At 39.8% G+C, this 25,924-nt stretch overlaps 1 protein-coding gene and 2 non-coding genes across 17 annotated transcripts in view; 1 reads left to right on the top strand and 2 right to left on the bottom strand.

The window, feature by feature from the left end:
- The first annotated feature begins 8,585 nt into the window (after positions 1–8,585).
- On the top strand, positions 8,586–8,658 carry TRNAG-UCC (transfer RNA glycine (anticodon UCC)). The gene has a single exon. It is a non-coding gene; the product is annotated as a tRNA-Gly (tRNA).
- A 2,202-nt stretch (positions 8,659–10,860) lies between these two features.
- The window catches only part of IFT25 (intraflagellar transport 25), a 34,900-nt gene continuing 19,836 nt past the window's right edge, over positions 10,861–25,924 (bottom strand). For 14 of the 15 annotated variants that reach the window (XM_060305360.2, XM_060305297.1, XM_060305345.1 and 11 more), the window contains 4 exons: positions 17,305–17,411; positions 15,623–15,691; positions 13,391–13,434; positions 11,099–11,303 (listed from right to left, as the gene is read on the bottom strand). In XM_060305360.2, the coding sequence (XP_060161343.1) occupies positions 11,190–11,303; positions 13,391–13,434; positions 15,623–15,691; positions 17,305–17,411 (334 nt within the window). In that variant the 3' untranslated portion in view covers positions 11,099–11,189. Of the gene's footprint in view, positions 11,061–11,098; positions 11,304–13,390; positions 13,435–15,622; positions 15,692–17,304; positions 17,412–25,924 lie in introns of those variants that run through there. The other variant, XM_060305268.2, reaches the window with a different exon arrangement.
- On the bottom strand, positions 17,631–17,703 carry TRNAG-CCC (transfer RNA glycine (anticodon CCC)). The gene has a single exon. It is a non-coding gene; the product is annotated as a tRNA-Gly (tRNA).

The raw sequence follows: 25,924 nt of genomic DNA, 5'->3' as shown, positions 1-25,924 counted from the left end.
CCAGGATATCCAATTGGCCATATAGATTACATCATTGAAAGTCTCAAGTATGCAGTTTTTTGAAGAAGGGCTCGTGGATCCTGTATTCCCTGAAGTCTTACATGCTTCTAATGACCAGCTGTTGTCCTTAAGCCTGAAGGATATCTGGCTGGGTTTCAGATTCTTATGTTTCAGTCTCGACCTCAGAGATCTGTGGACATTGTTCCACTGTTGTCTAGCTGTCATGAGAGGAAAAGTCTGCGGCCAGCCTCATTTATTTCCCCTGGCACTTACTTGCTTTTATTCTGCCTGGAAACTTGTCAGATTCTTTCTTCATATTTGAAGTTCAGTAACTTCACCAAGACGTAGTCTAGTGTTGGTTGTTCTATGTCACAATTTACTGCTGTGGTCTGAATGTTTGTGTCCCCTCAGAATTCATATGCTAAATCTTAAAGCCCAGTGTGATAGTGTCAGGAGGTGGGGCCTTTGGGAGGTGATTAGGTCATGAGGGTGGAGTCTTCATGAATGGGATTAGAGCTGGCTTGCCCTCTTCCACCATCTGAGGATACAAGAAGTCTGTAACCCTGTAAAAGGGCCCGCACCTGACCTTGCTGACACCCTGATCTCAGATTTCCAGCCGTCAGAACTATAGGAAATGTTTCTGTCATCTATAGGCCACCCAGTCTATGTTATTTTTGTTATAGTAGACCTAAAGGACTAAGGTAAATACAATATCCTCTTTTGATCTTAAGATTTCTTTTTTTTTTTTTAAATTTCAAGGACATTTTTTGTTGCCTTGAACATCTTCTCTGTTGCTTTTGTTCTATTATCTTACTCACGGACTATAATTATGGGTATGTTGTATCCTTTTTTCTTCCATAACTATTATCTTCTCCATAACTTTTAAAATTTTTGTTCTTTTCGATTCCATGTTGTGATTTTTCTCAAAATTTTTCCTCTGATCCTGATTCTTCTTAAGTTGGGTTTGTTATTGTTCCAGATACGGCTTGTTGGTTCTCACTCTTTCCTACTCTTCCACACTCTCCTCTGGGTTTCAGGAGGTAGAAGCCTGAACACTGCATTCTGGTTAGGTTCTGCCAATGCAAAGCACTGGTGGAGATCGAAGGTGGGCAGAAGGCAGAAGTCATTTTCTCCATCTCTGGCTGCAGGGATTGCAGGAGACTGTGCATGGTAGCTGCTTTAGGATCACCAGCCATGGTGGTGGAGTGGCTTCTGTTCAGAGGCAGTAATGGTGCTTCCACTGATCAACAGTGAGTGTGGCCCATGGGCTTCAGCTCTGGGTTACATTCTCATCTTCTGTTTGTTTTCCCAGACTTTTCAATACTTTGTAACAAATTGCCTGCATTATTTCCTTCCCAGCTTTAACTAAATATCTAGATTGATTTCAGTTTTCCTAACTCAATGCTGACTGCTACAATTATCATCATCATCCCTTTGCTTCTTATGTGGCTTTCACCTCTGAAACAGTTTATTTTTCTCTTCCACTTCTTTTCTCAGCTCTGCCAGCTCAATTTTCATCTTCTGCGTCTTCTTTTTCTTTAAATCTTCGTACCTCTTTGAGCTCTCTGTCTTTTTTTTTTAATTAATTTATTTGGCTGTGTTGGGTCTTAGTTGCAGCATGTGGGATCTTTCGTTGAGGCTCATGGCTGTTTGTTGCGGCAGGCAGGCTTCTCTCTAGTTGTGGCACGTGGGCTCTAGAGAATGCGGGCTCAGTAGTTGTGGCACGTAGGCTCTCTAGTTGTGGCGAATGGGCTCCAGAGCGGGCAGGTTCAGTTGTTGCAGCACGTGGGCTTAGTTGCCCTGCAGCATGTGGGATCTTAGTTCCCCGACCAGGGATTGAACTCTCATCCCCTGCACTGGACCACCAGGGACATCCCTCTTTTTGACTTTTTGAGAGATAACTATTGGGTCTCCATTCTTGATGTGTCCTTTGTGTAATTTCTGTTGCAATGAGTGTCCTGTAACTGCCTTATTTTTCTGGGCCCCCCTCCCATCTTTTTGTCTTATAGTTTCTAGTCATAGGTCCCTATAGCACAATGGTTCTCAAACTTTGACGTGCATCAAAATCACCTGGAGGGATTGTTAAAACAGATTCATGGGTTTCCCCTGCCAGAATTTCTGATTCAATAGATCTGGCGTTGGGCTAGGGAATTTGCATTTCTAACAAGTTCTCCGATGAGGAGGAGGTTGCTGTTCCAGGGACCACACTTTGAGAACTATTGTTACTATAGATGCCGTCAGTGTTCTGCCCAGATCCCTTTTCCACATCAGTGCATCCATCTGCCAGCTGCTGTGAGTGTTGGCTGCTAATGGTTCACAAGTGTCTTTTCTCCTGAGAATTGCTCTAAGTGACAGAAGCTACAATGCCTGAGAGGTTATGTTCCCCTGAGGGTGGCCCATGGCCAATGACTGATGGATTTGAGAGCACAAAGGCCTGGTCCCTTGCCTCCAAGTTGGAGAGCATACCTCTCTGGTGTCGTTCATGCTCCAAAGCTCCCTGTGGCATTAGGCTGAGGCCAGACTTCAGCTGAAGCCATCTTTGATTAACTTTCTCCCCTGACCTATTCTGCTTCCGGAGAGCACTCCCTCAGTAAATCACTCTTGCAACCATTCCTCTCTAAAGCTCTGTTTCTAGAGACCCTGACCTAAAGCAGTCCTCTTCTGGATCTTTTCTGATTGCTCTTTTTAAATAGGGCTTGTTATTTGCTGAAACATAATATAGAAAGAGGAACTGTAAGCTAGGGCAATCTGCAACTTTGATTTAGATTGGTTGTCTTGAATACTCTCGTTATTTCCTTTGCAATGGGGCTCATACAGCCAAGGTGAGCTGCCTTCTCACCACCTGCTCTGGACTTAATTGTGCCCTTCCCCCACCCCATTCATATGTTAAAGCCCTAAGCCCCAATGTGACTTTATTTGGAGGTAGGACTCATTCAAGGTTAAATGAGTTCATGGGGTGGGGGGGAGGCTGATACGATAGGATTAGTCATTATAAGAAGAGACACCAGAGGGACTTCCCTGGTGGTCCAGTAGTTGAGAATCCACCTTCTAGTGCAGGGGACGCAGGTTTGATTCCTGGTCTGGGAACTAAGATCCCACATGCCGCAACCACTGAGAACGTGGGTCACAACTGGAGAACCCACATGCTACAGAGCCCACATCCTCTGGAGCCCACGTGCTCTGGAGCCTGCACATCACAACTAGAGAGGCTGTGCACTGCAACTACTGAGCCTGCGCCACAGCAGGAAAGAAGCCCGCATGCCACAATGAAAGATCCCACGTGCCACAACTGAGACTCGATGCAGCCAAAAATAAACATTAAAAATGATACCAGAAGGTGCTCTCTTTCCCTCTCTCTCCCTCCCTCCTTCCCTCCCTCCCTCCCTCTGCATTTGCTCCAAGAAGAGGTCATATGAGCACACAACAAGATAGTGGCCATCTACAAGCCAGGAAGAGACATCTCACAAGAAATCCACCATGCTGACACCCCGATCTTAGACTTTCAGCCTCCAGAACTGTGAGAAAATAAAGGTGTGTTAAGCTGCTCAGTCTATGGTATTTTTTACGGCAGCCCGAGCTATCTAAGACGCCTTCCTTCACCATGCGGTACCTCCAGCAGCCTCCGCTGGTGTATCTTGCCTGGCTCCTCCTTCAGCTCCACCTCCTCCGCCATTTTGAATGATTAACCTGAGCCCTGTGGGGACATTCTCCATCCTGAAGCTGCCTACAGACCAAGATCGCTTCAATCTAATCAAAGGATCGTTGGATAAACCTTTCAGAACTGTGACACGTTTAAGAAAGTGTCTAGCTCTGGGAGAGCATGTCAAGTCTCATCTTCCTCCTTCACTGAATCCTGATTTCACAGTACTTAGCGAGTACGCTTCCCAGTTAGAGGTTGTACCTACTTCCTTGAAGAGAAAATTTTTTCTTCCTCTTTATAATCTTTTTTGTTGTGAATGACTTTTGAGGAAGAGTGGAGTAAAAATCCCTTTACTCTACCATCTTTAACCAGAAGTAACCATTCTATATTTATATATGATTTATATCCCATTATAAAGTATGATATATGATATCTGTACATATCATACTTACTAATGTATGGATGCAGAGTCGTTTCCAGATTCCCATTTTATAAACAGCATTGCTAGACATCTTTGTCCATTTGTCACTTATCTGATTATTTTATTAGAATAGATTCCTAGAAATGGAATTTCTGTGTCAAAGACTATACACATGTTTAAAACTTTGATGCATTCTGCCACACATTAGATTTTAGAAGGCTTGTTACCGGGGTCAAGCTACAAATGGCTGTTGGAACATCACCTAGAAGGGGAAGGTCCCAAAAGATGCCTCACACAGAGAGGCATTCCTGAGATATAACTCACAGCACAGTGCTTTTTAAAAAAGTCTGTATAAGTAAGTGATAGACACAATTTTCATCTGTATAATATTTCTTTGCCTTGCTTGAGTACATGGTTAAAAAGCTATTAGATTTTTACTTTTTTATCCAATCCTTTAAATAAATACTGATTGGTTGTTTAACTTTATGCAAGGCATTGTGACAGGCACTGGCCCACAGTAAGTGATCCAAACATGTATATATTATTAGCTAGGTTTATTAAAAATTCCTCAAGGATTTTAAAGTATAAAGAGATAAAGACATGCAAATAAATGAACAATGTTCATTTAGTCGACAAATATTTATTGAAAATCTGCTATGTGCCAGGCACTTTTCTACGTCCTGAGGATACAGTCGTGATCAAAAACAACAAAACTCCCTGCCCTGTGGAACTTACATTCTAGTGAAGCAGAGAGACAATAAACATGATATACAGGATAAGTAAGACAAAATAGTGATGAGCAGGGCTGTCCCTAAAAGGGTATGGAAGCCAAGGGCAATTCATTCAGTTGAGCCCCCGACCCAAGATATTCACGCTTGAAAGGAGGCTGCACTGCCCTCTTTCATAGTATGCTTGGGATATCATTAAAGGAAAAAGAATCTAAGTTGAATTTTAGAAGTAGTGAGAAAAGAGGAATAAGGTACAAGAACGCTTGAAGCACAGGACACAGGCTGGCTACCTCAGCTGCCTAAACCCATGGGCAGGGGGGCAGGGTTGGGGGTGGGAGTCTGGTGGTGAGGGTAGGGAGGCTCCGTAATTTGTGAGGAAGGCCTCACTGAGAAGAAGATTTTGAGTAAGGATCTGAAATAAATGAGGAAGCTAGCTGTATAGATACCTAAGGAAAGAGCTTTCCAGGCAGAGGAAACAGCAAACTCAAAGGTCTGAATCAGGAGTTCCCTGGTGGTCCAGTGGTAAAGAATCCGCCTTCCAAAGCAGGGGAAGTAGGTTCGATCCCTGGTCAGGGAAATAAGATCCTACATGCTGTGGGGCAACTAAGCCCGTGCACCACAACTACTGAGCTCAGGCGCCTCAGCCAGAGAGCCCCATGCCTCAAACTACAGAGCCCACTAGCTCTGGAGCCTGTGCGCCACAACTAGAGAGAGAAAACCCACATGCCACAACTAGAGAGAAGCCCGCGTGCTGCAACAATGATCCCGCCTGCCGCAACTAAGACCCGACGCAGCCAAAAAAATAAATTTTAAAAAACCCCACAAAGGTCTGAATCACAGTCAGGAGTTGGTGGGCAGGTGGAGACAAGGCCAAATGAGGGGGATAGAAGCAAGCCAACTGGGGACAAATGAGACTTTAAAAAGATGATGGGTTCAGCAGTGAAAAACAAAAGGTAAAGCCACATATTATTGTATCTATTGCTTGAGACTTAGAGTGGTTTTATCAAGTGAAAATGAGTTTTTAAAGCCTAGGAAAATGAAGGTGAAAGGATGCTGTTTTCAAATATCATAATGTGGTATTACAAGCACTGCACTGAGAACTTCTTCTCTGCATTCACAGAAGAGAGAGACACAGAAAAAGACTTAAAGATAATTTACTAGGCTTGTGCCAAAGAGATGAATCAGATAACCTCTGGAAATCCCTTCCAGCAATCTGTAAGCCTAACACAGTCTAACACAGTATTTCTTTTTTTTTGTTGTTATTTTTTTTAACATCTTTATTGGAGTATAATTGCTTTACAATGGTGTGTTAGTTTCTGCTTTATAACAAAATGAATCAGCTATACACACACACACACATACATATATACATATAATCCCCATATCTCCTCCCTTTTGGGTCTCCCTCCCACCCTCCCTATCTCACCCCTCTAGGTGTCGATGGACACTTAGATTGCTTCCATGTCCTGGCTATTGTAAATAGAGCTGCAATGAACATTGTGGTACATGACTCTTTCTGAATTATGGTTTTCTCAGGGTATATGCCCAGTAGTGGGATTGCTGGGTCATATGGTAGTTCTATTTTTAGTTTTCTAAGGAACCTCCATACTGTTCTCCATAGTGGCTGTATCAATTTACATTCCCACCAACAGTACAAGAGGGTTCCCTTTTCTCCACACCCTCTCCAGCATTTATTGTTTGTAGATTTTTTGATATGGCCATTCTGACTGGTGTGAGGTGATGCCTCATTGTAGTTTTGATCTGCATTTCTCTAATGATTAGCGATGTTGAGCATTCTTTCATGTGTTTGTTGGCAATCTGTATATCTTCTTTGGAGAAATGTCTATTTAGGTCTTCTGCCCATTTTTGGATTGGGTTTTTTGTTTTTTTGATATCGAGCTGCATGAGCTTCTTGTTTATTTTGGAGATTAATCCTTTGTCAATTGTTTCATTTGCAAGTATTTTCTCCCATTCTGAGGTTTTCCATTTCTTTTCGTCTTGTTTATGTTTTCCTTTGCTGTGCAATAGCTTTTAAGTTTCATTAGGTCCCATTTATTTTTGTTTTTATTTCCATTTCTCCAGGAGGTGGCTCAAAAAGGATCTTGCTGTGACTTATGTCATAGAGTGTTCTGCCTATGTTTTCCTCTAAGAGTTTTATAGTGTCTGGCCTTACATTTAGGTCTTTAATCCATTTTGAGTTTATTTTTGTGTATGGTGTTCAAGAGTGCTCTAATTTCATTCTTTTACCTATAGCTGTCCAGTTTTCCCAGCACCACTTATTGAAGAGGCTGTCTTTTCTCCACTGTATATTCTTGCCTCCTTTATCAAAGATAAGGTGACCATATGTGCGTGGATTTATCTCTGGGCTTTCTATCCTGTTTCATTGATCTATATTTCTGTTTTTGTGCCAGTACCATACTGTCTTGATTACTGTAGCTTTGTAGTATAGTCCGAAGTCCGGGAGCCTGATTCCTCCAGCACCGTTTTTCTTTCTCAAGGTTGCTTTGGCTATTCGGGGTCTTTTGTGTTTCCATACAAATTAACACAGTGTTTCTTAAACAAAGAATTACTGACATTCCAGTTTAGGAAGATGGCGAAAGGAAAATCCTCAGTGTTTGATTTTATTGAACATGAACACAATTGCTCTAAGTCACCTTCCTTTTCAAAAACCTTAAATGGCTCCAGTGTTATGGGAAAATATCTGAAAGCATTAAAGGCTCTTTCTGATCTGGCTGCAATGTCTGGTTTTAGTCTTCTCCTTTGCCCTAGTCAGACGTATGTATTCATCACTCCCTAAATACGTTTTATGAGAGTACTCACCTTCATATCTTTGATGGCACCGTTACTCTTGAAGTAGCTTTTCTACTCTCCTCCATTTATTTAAAACTTACGGTTCTGAGAGTAAGTAAATCTGTGCAACAAATCTTGTTAAGCAAATTATCAGAAAGTATCAAAAGCCTTAAAACTGTTCCTAACTTTGTCTAATTCCCTTCTGGGAATCTCTTCTAAAAAAAATGATCGGTGGGACTTCCCTGGTGGTTCAGTGGTTAAGGCTCTGTGCTTCCATTGCAGGGGGCATGGGTTCGATCCCTGGTTGGGGAACTAAGATCCCACATGCCGCAGCATGGCCAAAAAAAAAAAAAAAAAAAAAAATCATCTGAGGGGTAGGCAAAGATTTATGCACAGAGATATCCTCTGTAGCATTATTTATTGTTATTTGTCTATTATGAAGAATTTCAAGCATACATTAAAGTAGAAAGACTAGTACAATGAAGCCCCATATATCCATAACCTGGGTCCAACAATTTATTGTTATATTTACTTCAACGAACACTTTTTCCTTTAAAAAAATATGTTCAAGTATTTTAAAGCAAATCCCAAATACCATGTTATTTTACCCTACATACTTCTAAATGCATCTCTGAAAAATATGGGCCTTTTCTTAGATAAGCTTAATGCCAGTATCACACCTAGCAAAATGAACAATAAAACCCAGTCCATAAGCAGATTTCCCCAATTATCTTTAAAATGTTTTTTTCGGTTGGTTTGCTCAAACCAGCATCCAAATAAAATCCACACATAGCATGTGCTTTTTGGGGCTCTTACATCTCTCTGAATCTAGAGTGGATCCCCTTCCTTAATTAATTAGCATTTTTCATGCCACTGACTTGTTGAAGAAACCAGGTCACTTGTCCTGTAGGATAAGCCATATTCTAGATTTGTCTGTATATCAGCCAGGATAGGCCAGGTTATGCTGGGGTAACAAGCAGCTCCAAAGTATCAGTGACTTGGGAATTCCCCAGTGGTCCAGTGATTAGGACTCTGCACTTCCACTGCAGGGGGCCCAGGTTTGATCCCTGGTTGGGGAACTAAGATCCCGCACACGGCCAAAACACACACACACACAAAACAAAAAAAACAATGAAGCTTTATTTCTCCTTCTATGTGTACCTCAGATTGACTGGGACCTCTGCTACCTGTTATCATCAGTCTCACTCCCAGACCTAGAATGATGAAGTAGTTACTGTGGAGAATAACATTGCTGGTCATTGTGGGAGAGAGAAAAGAGTTTTGAAGGGTCTCTTGAAGGCAATTAAATGCTCAGCCTGGAATTCAACTACCCTTCATCTCATTGGCCAGAATTGGTCTCATGGCCCTACCCAAAGAGGGCCAGGAAGTATATCTTACCATGGGCAGAGAAGGCACAGATCTGGGCATTTCACTGAGCTGCATTAATGGCTACAAGTCTATTTGCTTCCTTGTGGTGTCATTTTACTTGTTCCTCTCTCTCTTGAACTTCCTGAAAGTGAAAGATAACTCTAGAACTTGATTTGATTCAGGCTCAGTAATTTTGGCAAGAGCACTTCATAGGTTGGTCTATATGCTTCATATTGCATCATATCAGGAGGCACCATGTTTAATTGTAGTAGATTCTAGCAGTAGTGGCTACCACTTCCTCCCCACTCCCAATTTAGTCACACCTCCTTATATCCATTCCCTTGGGTAGACCCCTCTTGTTCTGACTCTGGGCTTGGCCATATAACATGATTTGGGAAACAGGACAATAGCAAATATGATACAAGCAGAGACTCAAAGTGTTGGCACTTTGTGGCTGTCCCTCTTTTGCTACTTTTTTAGAATGCTGAGACTGGTAAGAAAGTATCATGTGATAACAAGAAAGCTGGCAAATCCAAAATTTGTAGGGTTGGTCAGTGACCCAGGGAAGAGCTGATGTTGCAATACAAGTCTGAAGGCCCATCTGCTGGCAGAATTCTTTCTTGCCCAGGGGAGGTCAGTCTTTGTTCTACTAAGGTCTTCAACTGATGGATAAGGCTCACCCACATTATGGAGGGCAGTCTGCTTTACTCAATGTCCACCAATGTTACTGTCATCTCAAAGATACCTACACAGAAACATCCAGAATAGTGTCTGAACAAATATCTGGGCACTGTGACCCAGTCAATATGATACATAAAATTAACTATCACATATATATTTCACTAAGACTGTGTTGTGGCTTGAACTGCATCTCCCAAAAGATATGATGAAATCTTAACCCCTGGTACCTGTGAATGCAACCTTACTTGGAAACAGGATCATTGCAAATGTAATTAGTTGATGAGATAATACTGGAGTAGGGTGCACCTTTAATTCAATATGACAGTGTCCTTATAAGAAGAGGAGAAGAGAGAATATGCATTGAGGGAAGATGATGTGGAGAAACACAGAAAGAATGCCATATGACGATGGAGGCAGAAACTGGGGCTATGGTGCCACAAGTCACTGAATGCCAAGGACTGCCAGAAACACCAGAAGCTAAAAGAAATGCATGGAACACATTCTCCCTCAGAACTCTGATAGGAACAAACCCTGCCAATACCTTGATTTCCAACTTCTAGCCTCCAGAACTGAGAGAATAGATTTCTATTGTTTTAAGCTACCAAGTTTGTGGTACTTTATTATAGCAGCTGTAAGAAACTAACATACCCGCGCACCGCGATTAAGAGTGGCCCCCACTTGCCGCAACTAGAGAATGCCCTCGCACAGAAACGAGGACCCAACACAGTCAGAAATAAAAAAAATAAAAAAAAAAGAGACTAACATAGACTGCATAGATAAAATACTATATTCTAATGCCATTTTTTTTTTCCTGTGGGTTTATCAATTGTAACAGAGTTAGGTTCATGCATTTCTGTTGTTTTCAACATTCTGGAATTGCTCTTTAACTTTTGGCTATATTATTTATTTATGTTTTCAAATTCAAGTTGTATAATATGTTCAGAGAAGTCTTATATCCCCACCCGAATCTGTCCTATCCTGTTCCTTTCCTTCCCAAAATATAAAGAAAATCAAATAATATCAATAATGGTTGTCTCTGGGAAGTAAGATTATATGTTTCCTAACTCTTCTCTGAGGTCTTGAAATCAAAACAAAATAAAATAAAGAGAAAAAAATAAAATGATTTGTCCTACAGGGCCCAGTTCAAGTTCCATGACCTCAAAGAAACCATCCCATAAATACTTTCTCTTTTTTGAACTCGTACATTGTTTATTTTCCATATTGCTCCCTTAGCCCTTTGCATCAATCAATCAATAAATTTAAAAATTAATGCACTGATATCTGAAGGGTACTATGTTAGATACTGTGGGGACACAATGTATTATCAGTTGTTTTCATGTATAGTCACGTCCTTGATTAAGCTGTATACCGAAGCAAAAGCTTTCTTATGACCTACACGGTGGCCGTCACTGCTGTCTGATGAACCAAATTCCTACAAAATGTTGAAGAGAAAATAAATAAAAACTGAAACAGATTGATACAAATACCTTTAATAATAACAACTTCATGTTTAAATAAATATATTGTTAAAAAATAGTGCAAGAGTATTTTGTTATAATTATTAAGAAAGATTTGAGACTGCTATTCCCTCTGCAGAAACACTATGCACAGATGCAAAATGATCAAAGGCTGATACAATAATGAATCTCAAGTAAGTGGCGTGGCCATCATGTACCTGTAGGGGAAAAATCAATATAGATGATTTAGAATTCTAGTTAACTGTTAAACAAGCAGTTAGCAGAAGAAAGTGTTTGATGCAAGAATAATATTCTAAATATATAATGATTTATAAGATATAATGTTCAGAAGAGAAGCCAGCCACATGTAACAGTACAGTTATTCTGATATGTAGCAGCCAAATATCAGCCTTGGTTTGAGGAAGAATAGCAGGTGGAGCTAAAAATTGCACTGTACAATTCTGATTAATTTTTTTAAAGTAATTTATTTTATTTATTTATTTTTGGCTGCATTGGGTCTTTGTTGCTGCACATGGGCTTTCTCTAGTTGTGGCGAGTGGGGGCTACTCTTTGTTGCGGTGTGCAGGCTTCTCATTGCTGTGGCTTCTCTTGTTGCGGAACACGGGCTCTAGGTACACGGGCTTCAGTAGTTGTGGCACAAGGGCTCAGTAGTTGTGGCTCACAGGCTCTAGAGTGCAGGCTCAATAATTGTGGCACACGGGCTTAGCTGCTCCGTGGCATGTGGGATCTTCCTGGACCAGGGCTCGAACCTGTGTCCCCTGCACTGGCAGGCGGATCTTAACCATGTGCCAGCAGGGAAGCCCTGATTAATTTTTTTAAAGTGTTTTTCTGAAGTATTTTTCATAATAAGAGATTTCATTTGTTGGATGATGCCTCAGAATACACTACCCTGAATATTATACTTTTACATTTATATAAAAATGTAAAAAAAGTCTCCGAAAAGCAATCTGGCAGTATATATAAGAAGCTATAAATATGTCTATACCCATGGACCCAGTAATTCCATTCCTTGAAATTTAATTTTAGAAAATAATTAAAAAGGTGAACATTGTGGTAGCAGGAACAGGCATAAGATGTCCGCTGTAGTATTAGTTATAATGACAGAGACAGGAAAAAGGAAATCAGTTAACATCTATCTGCATACATTTAATTTTAAAATTATAATTATGAAGCTTTTGATACAATATTAAATTTTTAAAAGATACAAATTTTTTCATACATACTATTATAACTATGTAATGCATTTGGTTAACAACTAGAAGAAAATAAGTATAGTAAAAGCTGTTGTGAGAGGGTACTAAACTTTGGGTGATTTACAGCCTTCCATTCCCCCTTACTTTTCTCCAAATGCTCTATGATGCTGCAACCCTCCCTGATCCACAGTGAGTCCTGAAACAAAATACTCAGCAGAGGCTTACTAACCATAACCCATTAATAAAGATGGAGAAAAACAGGAAGATAAAATTCAGTCTAATTAATCATTTTTCTGGTCCCCACTGGCCTCCCCAGTCATTGGGCACACTTAGGTGGTAGAGAAGATAATTAACAGGATTCAAAAACTCCTAGAGAATCATTTGAAACACCGATTTCATAGCAGCTGCCAGTAAGTTGTGAAGAAGGAAACCTAATGGACAAGGTACCTCTTTAACCCTTATTTAGAGACACCTTAGTTAAATAAACACTACTACCTAAAAAACACATATTCACAGTTGTTTGGCTTTTTGTGTTTGTCTAAAACCAGGGCCTGACAAACTAGCAGGAACAGAGAAACTCCTGATGAGGCAGCAGCTTCCTCATCAATGGGCATTCATTCCACTTGACAAGCAAAGCCCAATGGAATGTTGTTGGAAACTGCTGGTTCTCTTTTCACCTCATCTCTCTTTGGCTTATTTGTTGCTGATCCTATGCTCCAGTTCCCTTATCTGAATCTCCCTTGTCCTTTCATACTTAAATTAACATCCGATTTTGGCATCTCAACCTTTTTTGATTCCTATTCTATAAGGCCTACAGAATCAAGTGAAAGGAAAGCAAGTACATACTTCAAAATAAATGAATAAACAAAATAAAACAAAAACAAGTGAATTCTGTTCTATCCTTGCTGTCATATTATTATTATACTGTCATATATTATTGAGAATAACCATCTCTATTGGTTGATGAGACACAGAACCTATAATATTATGAGGGTATTTATCAACTTTATGACTATGGAGTTAGGTGTAAAATTTAAATATGCTGTGCTGGCTAAAGATAACGTTTATCTCTTCAAAGTATATTTACTTACCATAATTTCTTCATTTTGAAGCTGCCCCTCTGTATGTACCAGATCTAAAACACAAATTCAACAGAATTGAGGTAGGGCTCAAAATGCATGAGGACATATTGAAATTTATATTCAGCAACACACGATATCTGGTAAACTATAGTCAGACCAGATTTACCAGTGTTTGGGGGTTAAAATTCAATATAAAAATAGAGATATTTGATATAAAAGGTATGAAAGATAAACTATGAGCTATAAAATATCTCTAGTGAGTATAAATAAAAGTAAATGTAAATTACAGTAAAGGAATATAAAGTGAAGAATTGATAAAATGTGAAAGTCCTTTTTAAGGATCAAGTTACTAAGAGTAATTGCAGGCCTGAAAGGAGCCATCTTACCATTCTCATGGGTACAGACTAGGGCTCAGTTTCTCACAATGAATTTTCACTATGATGCTGAGTTATGCCACCCACGAATTGATCTTTTCTGGTGTCCAGCTTTAGAAAACCTTTAATTGTGTAATTTTAGGACAGATTATTTTATTTGGTCATGAGTTAATCACATTAAACATTCTTTTGGAAACATGAAATATTTAATTGATATAATAATGTCGACATTATTTAGAAATTAATTTTGTTTGTATCAAAATAGTGTACATAATTTTAAAAGGCATGTAGTACAAAAAGGGAAGTTTCTGGGAAGTAAGATTATGTATGACTTTCTGTTTCCTAACCTTTCTCTGAAGTAATGAAAAATAGTAATTCCCTGCTTGACCCCTTTTCCTCCAGTCCTGCTCCCTAAAGGCAAATGTTTTCAACACTTTAAGCTGTTTTTCCTGGAATTATGTTTTATACTCCTTTTCTTGATTTATCAATTTTTTACTGACTTTATATTATGGTAGGTAAAATTTATGTCTCTTGGACCAATATCCTCTTCCTCCTCCTCCTGCAAATTTTCCCTCCTGCCATCCTCTCAATTTTGAAATCAATACTTGATGGTTATACTATTATCTATCTAAACATTATTTACTGCTGAAATAAGTAATAAATTGTGACACATTTTCTTTCTTAGACAACTCCTTCTCTACTAGAAGTTAATAATAACCTCTTCTTTCATTTGCTTCATTTTTTTAAATTATGAAAAATTGGAAAATCTCAAACATACATAAAAAAGACAGGATATAACTCCTATATATACCCATAATCTTGAATTTGCAATTACTAAAATTTCACCATACTTGATTTATCTAATTTTTTTTGCTAAAGTATTTTAAAGAAAGTCTAAGACATAATTACATTTCACCTTTAAATATTTGGTTATCTATCTCTAAATAAGAATATTTTCTTATATAACTACAATGCCATTATCATATTACAATAAAAATGCTTTAATATCCAGTCCATATTCAAATTTCCCCATTGTCCCCCTAACTGTCTTTTTATAGTTGGTTTATTCAAATCAGAATTAAGTCTCTTTTAATCTTGAACTGCTTTCTCTCCCACACACACTTTTTTCCCACACCATTGACTTACTGAAGAGAGGAGGTCAGTTGTCCTGTAAATGTCCCTCATTTTCTCATATTGCCTCCTCGTGGTTTCATTTAATTTGTTCTCTATCCCCTTTTCCTATAGATTGGAATTAGAGCTAAAGGCTTGATTATATTGAGGTTTTAAGGCCTTCATCATATGTCTGGTGATTTTTGGCTTCTGTTACTCATGAATAGATCATTTGAAAAATGTGCATGAGCCAGACTCGTTGACTACTGGACTTTGATAGGGTGACCAGGAATGAGCTAGCCTGTGTCAGTATCCACAGATCTTCTGGGACCATTCAGTTTCTCCAAAGATGAATCCTCCAATCTCCTGGCTGGGGCTATATTCCTGGTTGCTGAGCAGAGCACAGGAAGGAGGCTGGAGTTCCCACCACTCAATATGTACGCTTCCACTTAAATCCCTTGTTTTCTACTCCGTGTCTCACTCACTCTCTTTACTATGCCTCGTCTCCTTGAGTCCTGAGCCTCAACATTCAATGTTCCTAGTCACCTCTTGGGGGTGGTTTGTGGGAGGAAAGACTGGTCACTAGCTTTATAGGGGAGAAGGTACCTAGGGTCCTTTTAAATATATATATATGTATGTCACAAGTATCATTCAAGTCATCTTTTTTCACCAAAATGCAGCCCAGTTGGAAATACAGAGTAAAGGACAATTCTCTACTTCTTCATGATCAGAACAATGTTGGTGAAACAGCACATACCTCTTTCAATCCACTGCTCAAAATCAACTGGCTCTTTAGAAGTGCTCTTTTCAATCCTCAAGGTCCGTACTGACATTGTAAAGAAACAAAATAAAGTGTTAATATCTATCTAATTCTATGTTGCTGTCCTGTATTCCTTTTTTCCTTTGTCTGAGACCGTCAGGCATTGGTGGGACTGCACAAAGTACTGGGATCAGGAACAACATGTTCTGAAAATCACTCACTCACTCCGTTTTTCCGTAAGTCCCTACAGTAAAATGCAGACTGTGTAATTGTAATCTTACAAGTGTTTGCAAGCATACAACACAAAGCTAGTAGGGCCTTTCTGCATTTGGAATTATCTAGATTTTTGTTTTTGTTTTTTTGTACACTGGTAAATAATACCATTAGTGGTCTTGATCATAAAACTTTATGGAGAAACTACTATGAGTCAGACATATTCATTGACTCTTGACTTCAATCTTAGGAGAAAGGTATTATTAACTTACTTTACTGATGAGGAGACAGGCTTAAAGAAATCAGGCAACTTAGAGAAGCCAGGTGAAGTGTTCAATGATATAGAGCTAGTAAGTGCTAGAACTGGAATTCAGACTTTAGGTCTGACTCCAGAGCCTTCGCAATTAATGACAGAAGAGAAAATGCAGTCATCTTCCTTCTGCACTGTTTTTTCCTTTACCCCTAAATCAGTTCCCTTCACCCCAAATCCATTCTTCCCCTTCTGTGTTCTGTGCCCTGTGGGGAGGACCCCTGGGGACTGCATCACCTGGACTCACTTGCCCACTGACTACTGGTTGGATTTGGCCAACTGGAGGCACTGGAAGGAAACTGAAGAGCAGTGGGGAAGTGACATCAGGTTGTATTTTCTCCGCGCCCTTCCCATTTCAGTGCCGTGTCTGACAGTTGTTATGTCCGTTCATTGGTTACAGCTCCTGTTGGGCAGGCTCTTATGCATGGGCTCCAGCACTCACTGGGCTCCAGCAATACTATTTCCTTCCTTTGGCCCAGGGGAGGTAATGGCTTACTGCTGTAGCCACTTTCTGGGTGTCTCACCATCCCTAGTTGTTCCCTTAACCCAGGCCATAATTCTGTAAGTAGTCCCATCAATAATGTCTCTTCATTTGAGTCATCTGCGGTATATCCTGTTTCCTGCCATGATTTTGTCTGACATACTTTATCCTTAAATAAACATAAGACAGGATTAGGATGATGTTCCAGTGGGAGATAGTCTTCCTGAATCCCTCAGAAAATGCCATTATTAATAAAAGAATCAAAATTATCAAATGCAAATAATCAGGATTATCAGATTGTCAGAAAAAATTTGACAGAGAACCCTTAGCCAAAAGAATCTGGAATAAAGATGTCAAGAAACCTAGTGTTCTGGCAAGCTGGCTTCTTACATTCATAACACGGTCTTTTGCCAAAGGCTTTCACGTAGTAAATTGCATGGAAATTATTATGTGCTTTGGAAGGGTTTCAAATTTGCAGTTTCAGAGAGGCTAACTGTGCTCAAGGCAGTTAACCCATACTCCCCACCCATCAACCCCAGCAAGAAAACTGGATTCCATGCGGTAAAAAAAAATCAGTGTTTTGCCAAAAGTTTACATATGTGCCTTCTGCCTATGAAAAAACTGAAAGATGATGAAAATTAATGAAATGAAGTGAAATGAAAATATCATGCTTACCAAAGTAACTCTGGATTAAAAGCCTTTCAATCCTTACATGTTTGTGAAAACAAATAATGAACTCTTGGGGAAACATTCCTGTGGTGGTCCAAAATGTTTCTGGATTTCTATTGTTAATTTTAAAGAAAAAGAGAAAAAAATAGCCAAATGTTTAGAAATGTTTAATCACAAAATTCTAGTGAATAACTATTTAAAAAAATAAACGACCACCAGATTCTTGCAACCCCTTTCTTTTTTTTTTTTTTTTAATATTTATTTATTTATTTGGCTGCACCGGGTCTTAGTTGTGGCACATGGGATCTTTACTTGTGGCATGCGGGATCTAGTTCCCTGACCAGGGATCGAACCTGGGCCTCCTGCGTTGGGAGCACAGAGTCTTAACCACTGGACCACCAGGGAAGTCCCACAACCCCTTTCTAACTGTTCATTCTGCCTCTAATCTCTCCCCAACTTTAATAATTCTTTACTACTACCAGATACATTTTTAAAAAAATGGAATTGATGTCACTCTTGCCTAAAAGCAGTGACCCCTTACTGCCTATGAATCTAAACTCCTTAGTATGGCATTTTATGACCCTGTACAATCTGGTCCCATCATTAAGTATATCGTCCCCCATCGTGATATCATCTCCCATTATTGTAGTCACGTTGGACCAATTAAAATTCTGCAAACACGTCATGTAGGCTCATGCCTCTGTGCCTTAGTTCATGAGGTTCTCTTGACCTAAAAAAGCCCTTCTTCCTGTGCAAAAGTTTATTCACTTTTTGGTCACATCTCTCCAACCCCAACAAATCACAATAACTTTCTCCCTCCTTTGCACTCACCTCACACACAGCATCCATTTTTACATTAGCACTTTCCTCTTGTGTTTTTATTGCTCCAACTACACCCTCTATAAGTCCAGCCACTTTCTCTTAGTCACCTTTATATCCCCAGCAACTATCACAATGGCTGACCCACAGCAGATACACAACAGATGTTTGTTGAAAAAAATTAAAACATGCACTCAATGTTGGTCATATACTATGTAAAATTACATATATACCTAGACACACACACACATATATAGTATTGACTACAGAAATAATCACTTCTATTTTAATTATATAAGGTTTTTCTTTCTCTTTTGGAGGTAAAATTTACCTACAGTGGAATTTCTCTTAAGTGCAATTCAAAGTTTTGATAAATGTATATGCTTATGTAACCAATATCGCAAAGGTAACCAATACCCTAATCAAGATAAAGAACATTTCCATCACTCTAGAAACTTCCCTTCTCTTCCCTCCAAACAACCTCCCTTATGCAACCACTGCTCTGATTCCTATCACCATAGACTATGCTATAGTTTGTTTATTCATTTTTTGTTTGATATTTTTGTTGAATATTTGAATTGCTTCCAATTTTTTACTATTGTGAGTAAAACTTCTATAAACATTCTTGTACAGGTGTTTTTGTGCATATGTTTTCATTTCTCTTGGATAATTACTAGGAGTGAAATTGCTGAGTCATAAGGTAAAGGTATGTTTAATTTTATAAGATGATGTCAGACTTCCAAAGTGGTTGTGCCATTTTCCATTCCTAACAGAAATGTGACGGAGTTCTAGTTGCTCCACATCCTTGACAACATTTGCTGTTGTTAGGCTTTTTAGCCATTCTAGTGGATGTGAAATGGTATCTGACTATGTTATTAATTTGCATTTCCCTGATGACAAATTATTCTAAGCCCTTTTTCATGTGTTTCTGGCCATTCATATATTTTCTTTCGTGAAGTGTCTGTTAAGTATTTTCTCATTTTTAAAAAAGCTCTTTTGGACGTCCCTGGTGGTGCAGTGGTTAAGAATCTGCCTGCCAATGCAGGGGACATGGGTTCGAGCCCTTGCCCAGAAAGATCCCACATGCGACACAGCAACTAAGCCCGTGTGCCACAACTGCTGAGCCTGTGCTCTAGAGCCCACGAACCACAATTACTGAGCCCGTGCGCCACAACTACTGAAGCCCATGCACCTAGAGCCCACGCTCCACAACAAGAGAACCCACCGCATGGAGAAGCCCGTGCACTGCATCGAAGAGTAACCCCCGCTCGCCACAACTAGAGAAAGCCCGCACAGCAATGAAGATGCAACACAGCCAAAAATAAATAATAAATTTATTAAAAAAAATTTTTTTTTTTTTTGCGGTATGCGGGCCTCTCACTGTTGTGGCCTCTCCCGTTGCGGAGCACAGGCTCCGGACGCACAGCCTCAGCGGCTATGGCCCACGGGCCCAGCCTCTCCGCGGCATGTGGGATCCTCCCGGACCGGGGCACAAACCCGCGTCCCCTGCATCGGCAGGTGGACTCTCAACCACTGCGCCACCAGGGAAGCCCTTAATTGTGTCTTTCAATGAGTATTAGTTTTATTTTTGGTGAAGTCCAGTTTTATTACTCTTTTCATTTATGCTTAGTAATTTTTGTGCCTGCCTTCCTTCCTTCCTCCCTCCCTCTCTTTATTTTTGGCTGCGTTGGGTCTTCATTGCTGTGCGTGGTCTTCCTCTAGATGCGGTGAGTGGGGGCTACTCTCTTTGTTGCAGTGTGCAGGCTTCTCACTGCGGTGGCTTCTCTTGTTGCCGATCATGGGCTCTAGGTGTGCAGGCTTCAGTAGTTGTGGCTCGCGGGCTCTAGAGTGCAGGCTCAGCAGTTGTGGTGCACGGGCTTAGTTGCTCCACGGCATGTGGGATCTTCCCGGACCAGGGCTCGAACCCATGTCCCCTGCATTGGCAGGAGGATTCTTAACCACTGCACCATCAGGGAAGCCCTGTGTCTTTATTAAAAAACCTTTGCCTACTTCATTGTCACAAAAGTACTTTCTTGTATTTTCTTTTAGAAACTTAATTATTTTAGCTTTGAATTGAGTTCTATTATCCATATTGAATTAATTTTTGTGTTTAGTATGAGGCAGGGGTTGAGGGTTTTTTTTAATCCACATGTTTATTCAGTCATTCCAGCACCATGTTAAAAAGACTTTCCTTGGACTTCCCTGGTGGCGCAGTGGTTAAGAATCTGACTGCCAATGCAGGGGCCACGGGTTTGATCCCTGGTCCAGGAAGATCCCACATGCCGCGGAGCAACTAAGCCCAACTACTGAGCCTGCGCACCACAACTATTAAAGCCCGTGCTCCCTAGAGCCCACATGCCATAACTACTGAGCCCGTGTGCTGCAACTACTGAAGCCCGTGCACCTAAAGTCCGTGTTCCGCAACGAGAAGCCACCACAATGCGAAGACAGCGTACCACAATGAAGAGTAGCCCCTGCTCACCACGGCTAGAGAAAGCCTGCACACAGCAATGGAGACCCAATGCTGCCAAAAAAAAAAAAAGAAAAAGACTTTCCTTTTCCTATTGAATCACCTAAGTGTCTTTTCCTAAAATTAATGAACTGTCTATGGGTGTATGTACTTCTGCCCCTCCATTTTATTCCATTGATCTGTTTCTGTATCCTTAGCCTTTTGTCAAAAAGTAATTGACTTTATATGTGTGGGTCTATTTCTGGGCTCTCTAGTCTGTTCCACTGATCTATATAGATCTATCTTTACAAAAATGCCATGTTGTTTTGATTACTGTGTATTTATTTTAAATCTTGAAATCAGATAATTTAAGATTTCTTCTTTTCAAAATTAGTCTGACAAGATTAGTTTGCATTTCCATACACATTTCAGAATCAACTTGTTAATTTCTATGTAAAAGTCTATCAAGATTTACTGAATCTATAGGTCATTTAAGGGAGAAACAGCCACTGTAACAATATTGAGTTTTCCAATCATGAATGTAGTATATCTTTTCATTTACTTAGTTCTTTCATTTCTCTCAGCAACGTTTTATAGTTTTGAGTGTAAAGGTCTTGCATGTCTTATTAAATTTATTTTTAACTATTTCACGTCTTAAATGCTAATGTAATTGGAATTTTTTAAAATTTCATTTTCTAAATGCTTCCTACTAGTATATAGTAATACAATTGATTTTTGTGTATTGACCTCACTAAATTTACTTATTAGCTCTAGCAGTTTTTTGCAGATTCCTTAGGGTTGTGTAGATTCACATAATCTGCGAACAAAGGCAATATTTTTTAGTGGCCAATAGCTCTTGCTTTATACACACACACACACACACACACACACCTGGAGAAACTGAAACTCAAATAAATATTATGAATAGTTCAAAAGGCTACTTGGTTACAAGATATGTAAAGAGGACTCATTCCAAAGCTTATTTTTCCTTGTTGCCATCTGGAAGGGGAAGGCTCTTTGGGGAAATACCACAAGGGTGCATTTTGATCATTATCCTCATTATGTCTACTAATTTTCTTAGAAAAATTTTTTTAAATTTTATATAATTTTAAAGGTTACTTTGCATTTACAGTTATTACAAAATATTGGCTATATTCCCCATGTTGTACAATACATCCTTGAGCCTATCTTACACCCAATAGTTTCCCCCTCTCCTCTCCCCACTGGTAAACACTAGTTTGTTCCCTAGATCTGTAAGTCTGCTTCATTTTTTGTTATATTCATTAGTTTGTTGTGTCTTTTAGATTCCACGCGTAAGTGATATCATACTATACTGAACAAAGATAATTTTGCTCTCTTTCCAATCTTTATGACTTCTATGTCTTTTCTTGCCTTATTGCATTGTTTAAGACCTCTAGGACAATACTGAATAGAAATGGTGAGAACAAACATCCTTGATTTGTTTCCAATACTGGAGGGGAAGCATTTTTTTTTAACCGAACATAGTTGATTTACAATATTATATTAGTTTCAGGTGTACAGCACAGTGATTCACTACTTTTATAGATTATACTCCATTTAAGGTTATTACAAAATAATGGTTATATTTCCCTGTGTTGTATAACAGGGGTCCCCAACCCCTGGACCACGGACCAGTACTGGTCTGCAGCCTTTTAGGAACCAGGCCGCCCAGCAGGAGGTGAGCAGTGGTCAAGTGAGTGGAGCTTCACCTGCCACTCCCCATCGCTTGTGTTACTGCCTGAACCACCCCACCCCCACCCCCTGGTCCGTGGAAAAATTGTCTTTCACAAAACTGGTCCCTAGTGCCAAAAAGGCTGGGGACCGCTGCTGTACAATATATCTTTGTTGCTTATCTATTTTGTATGTAGTAGTTTGTATCTCTTAATCTCATACCCCTATCTTGCCCCTCCCCATTTCCCTCTCCCCACTGATATCCATGAGTTTGTTTTCTATATCTGTGAGTCTGTTTCTGTTTTGTTATATATACTCATTTGCTCTATTGGGAAAGCATTTATTATTTCATCATTAAGCTGAAAATTTTTAGTAGATGCCTTTATCAAACAGAAAATTCCCTTCTCTTTTTAATTTTTTGAGAGTTGTTATCATGAATGGATGCTGAATTTTGTCAAATGATGTTTTGGAATGATCATATTTTTTTTCTCCCTTGTTCTGGCAATATGGTAAATTACACTCAATCTGTATTCCTGTGATAATGTGGTGAATATGCCAATCTTGCATTCTTATGATAAACTCCATTAGCTGAATTCAATTTATAAGGTTTTTTGGGTCTATGTTTACAAAGGATACTGTTCTTTAATTGTCCTTTCTTGTAAAGTCTTTGTCAGGCTTTGGTATCAGGGTTATGCTGTTCTCATAAAACAATCTGGGAAATGTTTCTCCTCTATTTTTGAAAGGGTTTCTAAAAGACTGGTACTATTTTTTCTCTAAATATTTTACATAATTTCTACAATTGATATAAACTATTCAAATTATTAAATTCCATCTTGTGTCATTTTTATAGGTTGAGTTTTTCAAGGAATCTGTCCATTTCATCTAAATTGTCAAATTGATTAGCCTAAATCTGTTCTTGATACTGACTTACTATTGTTTTAGAATCTGTAGTGATATTGCTTCTTTCATTTCTGGTACTAGTAACTTGCATTTTCTCTTTTTATTTTAGTCAGTCTTGCTAGAGGTTTATAACTTTTATAAACCTTTTCACATAGTCAACTTTTGGCTTTGATAATTTTTTCTGTCTATTTTCTATTTCATTGATTTCTGCTCTTACCTTTGTCATTTATTGTCCTCTACTTTCTTTTGGTACAATTTGTTCTTTGTTATCTAGCTTCCTAAGGGAGAAATTTAATTATTGTTTTTTGTTGTTTTGTTTTGTTTGCGGTACGCGGGTCTCTCACTGTTGTGGCCTCTCCCGTTGTAGAGCACAGGCTCCGGATGCGCAGGCTCAGCGGCCATGGCTCATGGGCCTAGCCGCTCCGCGGCACGTGGGATCCTACTGGACTGGGACACGAACCAGCGTCCCCTGCATTGGCAGGTGGACCCCCAACCACTGCGCCACCAGGGAAGCCCTAATTATTGGTTTTAAAACATTCTTTTTTTTTGGGGGGGGGGCTGTGTTGTGTCTTTGTTGCTGCGTGTGGGCTTTCTCTAGTTGCGGCGAGCAGGGTCTACTCTTCATTGTGGTGCGTGGGCTTCTCATTGCAGTGGCTTCTCTTGTTGCTCCGCGTCAGCTCTAGGCGCGTGGGCTTCAGCAGTTGCAGCACATGGGCTCAGGACTTGTGGCGCACGGTCTCTAGGGCACACAGGCTTCAGTAGTTGCGGTGTGTGGGCTCAGTAGTGGTGGCACGGGGGCTCAGTAGCTCTGCGGCATGTGGGATCTTCCTGACCAGGGATCGAACCCATGTCCCCTGTGTTGGCAGGTGGATTCTTAACCACTGTGCCACCAGGGAAGTCAGAATATTTATTTATTTGGCTGTGCCAGGTCTTTGTTGTGGCATGCAGGATCCTTAGTTGTGGCATGCGGGATCTTTTAGTTGTGGCATGCAGAATCTTTAGTTGTGGCATGTGGAATCTTTAGTTGTGGCATGCGGGATCTTTAGTTGCGGCATGCGGGATCTTAGTTGTGGCATGTGGGATCTTCAGTTGTGGCTTGTGAACACTCAGTTGCAGCATGTGGGATCTAGTTCCCTGACGAGGGATAAAACCCGGGCCCCCTGAACTGGGAGCGTGGAGTCTTCGCTACTAGACTACCAGGGAAGTTCCCATCTGTCAGTTTTTGCTTTATGTATTTTTAATAACGATTATGAGGTCAACGTACATTTAGATTGTTATTTCTTCTTGAGGAATTGATATTTTAACATTATAAAATGTCCCCTTTATATCTGGAAATACTCCTTATCTTATATTTTACTTTGTCTGATATGACTATAGCCACAGCCACCTTCTCATGCTTACTATTGATAGGGTGAATCTTTTTCATCCTTTTATTTTCAAACTATTCATGACTTTATATTTAAAGTACATCTCTTGCAGACACCATATACTTGGGTCTTTCATTTTTACCCAGTATAACCCTCTCTGCCATTTAATTGAAGTGTTTAGAATACTGGCATTTAATATAATTATTGATATGGTTGGGTTTAAGTCTTGCTATTCATTTTTATTTGTCCCTCCCATCTATTTTTTCTTGTACCATTTCTCCTTTCCTACCTACTTTAAAATATATATATATTTATTTATTTATTTTGGTTGCACCGGCTCTTAGTTGCAGCACGTGGGCTTATAGTTGAAGCATGCAGACTTCTTAGGTGCGGCATGCAGAATTCTTTGTTGCAGCATGTGAACTCTTAGTTGCAGCACACATGCGGGATCTAGTTCCCCTACCAGGGATCGAACCCAGGCCCCCTGTATTGGGAGCGTGGGGTCTTACCCACTGGACCACCAGGGAATTCCCTCCTTTCCTATCTACTTTTGAGTGAATCAACAAAAGTTTTAATGCTGCTTAATTCCTTTATTAGTTATTTAACTATACCTCTTATTTTTAGTGGCTGCTCTCAAGGTTATCAAACCTCATGACAGTCAATTTGCACTGAACTCCACTTTTGTGCCATTGTTTTAATATATTTTATACACACATATATAATAAATCCCACAATACAAAATGTTTTTTGCCATTAAGTGGTTAGCTGTCTTTCAAAATTATTAAAAGAGGGCTTCTCTGGTGGTGCAGTGGTTGAGAGTCCGCCTGCTGATGCAGGGGTGCGGGTTCGTGCCCCGGTACGGGAGGATCCCACATGCCGCGGAGCGGCTGGGCCCGTGAGCCGTGGCCGCTGGGCCTGCGCGTCCGGAGCCTGTGCTCCACAATGGGAGAGGCTGCAGTGGTGAGAGGCCCGCATACCACAAAAAATTTAAAAAAAATTATTAAAAGAAAAGATAGTCTTTTATATTTACTGAAATATTTACCATTTCCAATGCACTTACTTTCTTCCTGAATGTTTGAATTTCTATCTAGTATTTTATCATTTCAACCTGCAGAACTTTCTTTAGCATTTCCTGTGATGCAAGTCTGTTTGTGGTAAGTGAAAAGTCTTTCTTATATCCTATATTTTTTAGTGATATTTTAACTAGACACAGAATTCTGGGTTGACAGGTCTGTTTGTTTCTCTTTTTTCTCCAGCATTTTAAAGATATGATTCCATTGTCACCTGAATTCCATTGCTTGTGATGCAAAGTTGGCTGTCACTGGTACCACTGTACCCCTGTATGTAATGTATTTTTTTGCTCCAGTTGTTTAAAAATTTTTTTCTCTATCTTTGTTTT

Source organism: Globicephala melas, chromosome 1 (assembly GCF_963455315.2).
Source record: "Globicephala melas chromosome 1, mGloMel1.2, whole genome shotgun sequence".
NCBI classification, from domain to species: domain Eukaryota; kingdom Metazoa; phylum Chordata; class Mammalia; order Artiodactyla; family Delphinidae; genus Globicephala; species Globicephala melas.
Note: the sequence above shows the minus strand (reverse complement) of the source record. Positions and strands in the feature narration are given on the sequence as shown.